Source organism: Falco cherrug, chromosome 17 (assembly GCF_023634085.1).
Source record: "Falco cherrug isolate bFalChe1 chromosome 17, bFalChe1.pri, whole genome shotgun sequence".
Classification (NCBI taxonomy): Eukaryota; Metazoa; Chordata; class Aves; order Falconiformes; family Falconidae; genus Falco; species Falco cherrug.
In genome coordinates, this window is record NC_073713.1 from 5,701,988 (window position 1) to 5,709,140 (window position 7,153).

Sequence of the window (7,153 nt, forward strand, 5' to 3'; positions counted from 1 at the left end):
GCGGGACTGCGGGAGGGGGGGCGGGGCTAGCGGGGGGGCGGGGCCGGGCGGGCTGCGCGCGCAGGGCGGGGCGGGGCGCGGTGGCGCCGGCGGGAACGGGCAGCGCGGCGGGAGCGGGGCCGGGGATGGCGGTGCCGTTCGTGGAGGACTGGGACCTGGTGCAGACGCTGGGGGAAGGCGCCTACGGGGAGTGAGTGAGGGGGGGGCCCAGGCGGGGGGGGGGGTCCCTGCCGGGGCGCGCCCCCTGCACGGCTCTCGCACGCCCCTTGCACGCCCACCGCCGCCTGCCCGCCCCGCACCCGCTGCGTGGCTACTGCTGGCCGCTCGTGGGCCCGTTGCGCGGCCGCTGCTCGGCTGTTACGTGCCCCTTGGGCAGGCGCTGCGTGGCCACTGCTTGCCCGTTGCGCGCCCTGCGTGTGCCCGCTGCGTGCCCCTTGTGTGCCCACTGCTTGCTCTGTGCCCCTTGTGCGCCCACTGCTTGCTCTGTGCCCCTTGTGCGCCCACTGCTTGCTCTGCCCCTTGTGCGCCCACTGCTTGCTCTGCCCCTTGTGCGCCCACTGCTTGCTCTGCTCCTTGTGCGCCCACTGCTTGCTCTGCCCCTTGTGCGCCCACTGCTTGCTCTGTGCCCCTTGTGTGCCCACTGCTTGCTCTGTGCCCCTTGTGTGCCCACTGCTTGCTCTGTGCCCCTTGTGTGCCCACTGCTTGCTCTGTGCCCCTTGTGTGCCCACTGCTTGCTACATGCCCCTTATGTGGCCACTGTTTGCCCACTGCTTGGCCCTCGCACGCCCACTGCTTGCTCTGTGCCCCTTATGTGGCCACTGTTTGCCCACTGCTTGGCTATCACGTGGCCACGCTTGCTGTGTGGCCCTTTTGTGGCCACCGCTTGCCCACTAATTGCGCTGTGCCTCCTGTGTGGCTACTGTTTGCCCACTGCTTGGCTGTTGTACACCCCTTGTGTGCCCGCTGCTTGGCCATCATACACCCACTGCTTGCCCACTGCTTACTATGTGCCCCTTATGCAGCTACTGCTTGCCCATCGCTTACCCACTGCTTACTATGTGCCCCTTATGCGGCTACTGCTTGCCCATCGCTTACCCACTGCTTACTATGTGCCCCTTATGCAGCTACTGCTTGCCCATCGCTTACCCACTGCTTACTATGTGCCCCTTATGCGGCTACTGCTTGCCCATCGCTTACCCACTGCTTACTATGTGCCCCTTATGCGGCTACTGCTTGCCCATCGCTTACCCACTGCTTACTATGTGCCCCTTATGCAGCTACTGCTTGCCCATCGCTTACCCACTGCTTACTATGTGCCCCTTATGCGGCTACTGCTTGCCCATCGCTTACCCACTGCTTACTATGTGCCCCTTATGCGGCTACTGCTTGCCCATCGCTTACCCACTGCTTACTATGTGCCCCTTATGCGGCTACTGCTTGCCCATCGCTTGCCCACTGCTTACTATGTGCCCCTTATGCAGCTACTGCTTGCCCATCGCTTACCCACTGCTTACTATGTGCCCCTTATGCGGCTACTGCTTGCCCATCGCTTACCCACTGCTTACTATGTGCCCCTTATGCAGCTACTGCTTGCCCATCGCTTACCCACTGCTTACTATGTGCCCCTTATGCGGCTACTGCTTGCCCATCGCTTACCCACTGCTTACTATGTGCCCCTTATGCGGCTACTGCTTGCCCATCGCTTACCCACTGCTTACTATGTGCCCCTTATGCGGCTACTGCTTGCCCATCGCTTACCCACTGCTTACTATGTGCCCCTTATGCGGCTACTGCTTGCCCATCGCTTACCCACTGCTTACTATGTGCCCCTTATGCGGCTACTGCTTGCCCATCGCTTACCCACTGCTTACTATGTGCCCCTTATGCGGCTACTGCTTGCCCATCGCTTACCCACTGCATGCCCACTGCTTGCTACATGCCGCTTTTGTGGCTACTGCTTGCCCACTGCTTGCCCATCGCATGCCCATTGCTTGCAATGTGTCCCTTGTGTGGCCACTGCTTGCCCACTGCTTCACCACTGCGTGCCCCCCCCCCATGGCCGCTGCTTGCCCGCTCCTTGGCTGCTGCGTGCCCCTCGTGTGCTCCTTGCTTGCCCATCACGTGCTGCCTGCGCCGCCCGCCTCCCCTGGCAGCGTTTCACGTCCCCCCCCCGCTGACCCGCCGCGCGCCCCAGGGTGCAGCTGGCCGTCAACCGCCGCACCGAGGAAGCCGTGGCCGTCAAAATCGTGGACATGAAGCGAGCGGCCGACTGCCCGGAGAACATCAAGAAGGAAATCTGCATCAACAAGATGCTCAACCACGAGAACGTCGTCAAATTTTACGGGCACCGACGGGAAGGCGCCACGCAGTACCTCTTCCTGGAGTACTGCAGTGGCGGCGAGCTCTTCGACCGCATCGGTACGCCCGCTTCCAAATGCCTTTGATTTTATCTAACATGACGCGTTAAAAAATTCATCCCTAAAAGGCTGAGAATTGTTCTTCCTTTTCTTATTCCGCTCCTGTAGAGCCGGATATCGGGATGCCAGAGCCGGAGGCACAGCGGTTCTTCCAGCAGCTGATCGCCGGCGTGGTGAGCGCGGTGGGGATGCGGGGGATGCCGGCGGCGGTGCCACGCGGCGCTGACCCTTCTCTCTGTCCCCAGGTTTACCTGCACAGCATCGGCATCACCCACCGCGACCTCAAGCCGGAGAACCTGCTGCTGGATGAGCGAGGTGGGGGGGGGAGGGCGACGCATCCCTATCGGTCCCCTATTGCCTTCGAAATTTTTTCTTTGGAATTTTTTTAATTTTAATTGGGGCCCAGATAACCTGAAAATCTCCGATTTCGGCTTGGCCACCGTCTTCAAGCACAACGGCCGGGAGCGGCTGCTCAACAAGATGTGCGGCACCCTGCCCTACGTGGCCCCCGAGCTGCTGCGGCGCCCCGAGTTCAGGGCTGAGCCCGTTGACGTCTGGGCTTGTGGCGTGGTGCTGACAGCCATGCTGGCCGGAGGTGGGCTGCCTGCAACCTATAGGGGGACCTATGGAATGCGTAAGGTGGGGGGGGGGGCGTATGATGTGCTCAAGGGACGTATGTGAGATGCGGAGGTGGGGTGTCCAAAGGGCGTTTGAGGGTGCAGAGGGGATGTGTCTGCAACGTGGAGGGGGTGTGTATGAAATGTAGAGGGGGTGTACATATGGAATGCATAGGGGGAGGCGCGTGGAATGCACAGAGGGATGTACGAGGTGGGGAAGGGGCCTGTATGAGGTGCATGGTGGGATGTATGAGGTGCGTGCGTATGAGATGCAGAAGGGGAATGTATGGAAATTATAGGGGGAGGGACATGTGAAAGGTAAGAGGGGGAATGTATGAGATGCATAAGGGGGATATGGAGGGGGACGTGTGACATGTATAGCAGGGGTGTATGAAATAGCTAAGGGGGACGTATGGAAGGCACAGAGGGACGTAAGCTGCGGAAGGGAACGTACGAGATGCATAAGGGGGTATATGGGATGCGTAGGAGAGGTATGGAATGCATGGGGGGAATCCATGAGATGCAGCACCTGCTTCAGAGCAGAGGTGCCTGACACAGAAGACGGTGGCGGTGCTGTTGTGTGCTTGTGCACACCGCTGGGCATGTGCACGTTGCAGGGTGTTTGCGTGTCGCTGGGTGTTTGCATGCTGCAGGGCTTTGCGCGCTGTGGGACTTTGTACACTGCAAGGCTTTGCACGTTGCACACCTTCCGCACATCGTAACACCTTTGTGTGCTGCATACCTTTGCACGTTGCCCCCTTTTAAAATCATGCAGAACCAGTCTTTATTACTCCCCCTTGTAAAAGCTCTCTGTGCAAACCTTGCTGTGCTGCCTCCTTTCCATTTCCATTTCCATTTCCAATTTCCCCCTTCCCACCCTGGGGCACTAAGGCAGCAGGTTTTTCCCTCTGGCAGAGTTGCCCTGGGACCAGCCCAGCGATAGCTGCCAGGAGTACAGTGACTGGAAGGAGAGGAAAACTTACCTCCCACCTTGGAAGAAGATCGATTCAGCACCCTTAGGTAAGCAACCGGCCCCCAGCGGCCCCCAGTGCCGCACCAGTGGTCCCCATTTCCCACCCTGTCTCCCCCAGCTTTGCTGCACAAGATCCTGACGGAATGCCCGACGGCGCGGATCACCATCCCTGACATCAAGAAGGACCGGTGGTACAGCAAACCCCTCAAAAAGGGTAAGGGGCCGCCAGGGAGCGTGCCCGTCCCCCCACATCTTGGCGGGGTCATTGGGTGTCTCGTCCCTCTACAGGCGTCAAGCGGGCTCGCGTGTCCTCAGGGGGGGTGTCCGATTCTCCCGGCGGCTTCTCCAAGCACGTCCGATCCGATACGGATTTCTCGCCAGTGAAGAGCGCTCTGGGGTGAGCCTGCGGTGCCCTCTGCGTCCCCCTCCGCGCGCTTGGCTGCTACAAGTGGCCTCATCGCTGTTTGTGTGCTGCGGGGCTTTGCACATTGCAAGGCTTTGCACGCTCTGGGGCTTTGCATGGTGCAGGGGGTTGCACGTTGCAAGGCTTTGGACTCCGCAGGGCTTTGTGTGACGCTGGGGTTTGCACGCTGCAGGGGTTTGCATGCCGGGGCTTTGCATGCTGCAAGACTGCCCATTGCAAGGCTTTGCACGCTGCGGAGCTTTGCATGCTGCAGGGGGTTGCACATTGCAGGGCTTTGTGTGGCGCTGGGGTTTGCACGCTGCAGGGCTTCGCATGCTGCAGGACTTTGCGCGCTGCAAGGGTTTGCATGGCGCAAGGGCTTTGTACACCATGGGGCTTTGCACTTTGCAATTCTTTGCACGTTGCAGGGCTTTCCCAAGAGGTGGTGGGGTGGAAACCACGTGTGCACAATCTTAAAAAATCCTGCAAGATCCCAAAGCGCTGTGATTTCCACGCTCATATACCTCCCTGTTCCCCCTCCGTGCGACCTCCCCTTGGCACGAGCATCCCTAATGTCCTGTCTCCCCTTGCGTTGCAGCGAGGAGAAGGCGAGCTACTCCACGTCGCAGCCGGAGCCCGGCACCGGCGGGGCGCTCTGGGAGAGCGGAGCAGCCACCGTTGACAAACTGGTGCAGGGCATCAGCTTCTCCCAGCCCGCCTGCCCCGAGCACATGCTGGTTAACAGCCAGCTCCTCGGCACCCCGGGGTCCTCCCAGGTGCTGCACTGGGGGTGCTGGGCGGCCGCCTCGCCGTGTTTGGGGTGCAGCTCTGCGGGTTTTGTTGTCTTGAGGTGCAGCTTGGCAGTACAGGGGGTGCAACTTTGCATCGTTTGTCATATCAGGTTTAAATGTGGCAGGTTTTGGGGTGCTGCTTTGCGGTATTTATGGCATCAGGGTGCAGCACGGCGGTGTTTGGCAGGCAGCTTTGCATTTATACACTGGGGTCCAACTTTGCAGTATTTACGGTATTGGGGATGCAACTTTGCAATATTTCTAATGCAATTTGGCAGTGTTCCTAATGCAACTTTGCAATATCTCTAATGCAACTTTGCAATATTCCTGATGCAACTGGGCAATATTTCTAATGCAGCTTTGCAACCTGGGAGATGCAGCTCGCAGCATTTACCATCAGGGGGTGCAGCTTTGCAATATTTACCTTCGCAAGGCCGGGGGAGCTGGGGCTGCAGCTTTGCAACTTTGCGGGATTTGTAACTTTTACAATGTTTTGGGGGGGCCGGCAGAGCCCATGGCAGCGTCTGGTGAAGCGGATGACGCGTTTCTTCACCAAACTGGATGCTGACGGCTCTTACCGCGCCCTGAAAGAGGTCTGTGAGAAGATGGGGTACGGCTGGAAGAAGAGCTGCACAAACCAGGTAGGGACCAGGGTGCAAAATGGTGAGGTAGGACCCCCCCACATGTTGTTACACCTGCGAATAATTTGCTCCCCCCCCCGCCCCGCTTTGCTGCTGTTTTGCAGGTTACCATCTCGACCACGGACCGGAGGAACAACAAACTCATCTTCAAGTTGAACCTGGTGGAGATGGAGAGCAAGATTTTGGTGGATTTTCGCCTCTCCAAGGTGGGGGGGGGGGGGTCAGGAGGGGCACACGGTGATGCACAGTGGGTGCAGGGTGGCGCAGGGTCTTGCAAGCTGATGCATGGGGATGCAGGACCATGCAAAGTGAGGCAGGACGGTGCAAAGTGAGGCAGGACGGTGCAAAGTGAGGCAGGACCGTGCAAGGCTGGGTGCAAGGTGGTGCTGGTGGGTGCAGGGTGGTGCTGGTGGGTGCAAGGTGGTGCTGGTGGGTGCAGGGTGGTGCTGGTGGGTGCAAGGTGGTGCTGGTGGGTGCAGGGTGGTGCAAGATGGCTGCAGGGCAGCACCCGCTGAGTGCACGGCAGCTGCAAGGTGATGCAAAGCAGCATCCTGTGGGTGCAAGGTGGTGCTGGGTGGGTGCAAGGCAGTACCTGGTGGGTTTGCAGTGGGTGCAGGGAGATGCAAAATGGGTGCCAGGCGGCGCACTGGGGATGCAAGGCAGTGCTGAGGGGGTGCGCGGTGGGTGCAGAGGAACACAGGACAGTGTCTGGGGGGTGCAGGGGGGTGCTCAGTGGGGTGAAGGTGGTGCAGCAGGGGTGCCTGGGGGGTGCAAGGCCATACCCAGTTAGTGCAGGGCAGTGCAGGGTGGGTGCAAAGCAGGTGCAAGCTGATGTACAAGGGGTGCGAAGCAGTGCAGGATGATGCACAGCAGGTGCAAGGCAGCGCAAGGTGGGTGCAAGGCAGCGCAAGGTGCGTGCAAGCAGGTGCAAGAGAGCAAGGTGGGTGCAAAGCGGTGCACAGCAGGTGCAAGGTGATGCAAAGCGGTGCAAGACGGGTGCAGAGTCGATGCAAACCCCCTCCTCTCCCTGCACAGGGCGACGGCCTGGAGTTCAAGAGGCATTTCCTAAAAATCAAGGGCAAGCTCAGCGACGTCGTCAGCACCCAGAAAGTCTGGCTGCCTGCCACCTGAGCCCCCTTGCACCCCACCTGCCTTCTCCCTCTCCTCCTCTTCCTCCTCCTCCTCCTCCTCCTCTTCCTCCCGGCGAGGCTCCTGCGGCAGCACCCGAATGCCACGAAGGCAACCGACCGCGCGCGTGCGCCTCAGATTTTAAAGGTTCAATAAAGCCCTGGGGGGATGAAGCAAAGCCGC

General features: G+C 59.9%; 1 protein-coding gene across 2 annotated transcripts; it reads left to right on the forward strand.

Moving 5' to 3' along the window:
- Window positions 1-82: 82 nt before the first annotated feature.
- CHEK1 (checkpoint kinase 1) lies at window positions 83-7,153 on the forward strand. Of its 2 annotated transcripts, none has more exons than XM_055695868.1 (12): window positions 83-190; window positions 2,195-2,418; window positions 2,526-2,590; window positions 2,663-2,732; window positions 2,824-3,012; window positions 3,950-4,054; window positions 4,126-4,221; window positions 4,296-4,404; window positions 5,009-5,186; window positions 5,711-5,842; window positions 5,947-6,048; window positions 6,878-7,153. In XM_055695868.1, the coding sequence occupies exons 1-12, from the start codon at window positions 126-128 to the stop codon at window positions 6,971-6,973; spliced, it is 1,431 nt and encodes a 476-aa protein (XP_055551843.1). In that variant the 5' UTR covers window positions 83-125; the 3' UTR covers window positions 6,974-7,153. The 2 variants fall into 2 exon arrangements, with proteins under 2 accessions (XP_055551843.1, XP_055551844.1); XM_055695869.1 differs by having other exon boundaries at window positions 4,323-4,404.

What these genes read in the sequence shown, in the direction of transcription:
- CHEK1 (XM_055695868.1), top strand. Translation starts at nt 126, where the DNA reads ATGGCGGTGCCGTTCGTGGAGGACTGGGACCTGGTGCAGACGCTGGGG. An exon ending in GATCGATTCAGCACCCTTAG is followed by an intron (nt 4,055 to 4,125) that starts GTAAGCAACCGG and finishes TGTCTCCCCCAG; the next exon opens with CTTTGCTGCACAAGATCCTG. An exon ending in AGAAGAGCTGCACAAACCAG is followed by an intron (nt 5,843 to 5,946) that starts GTAGGGACCAGG and finishes GCTGTTTTGCAG; the next exon opens with GTTACCATCTCGACCACGGA.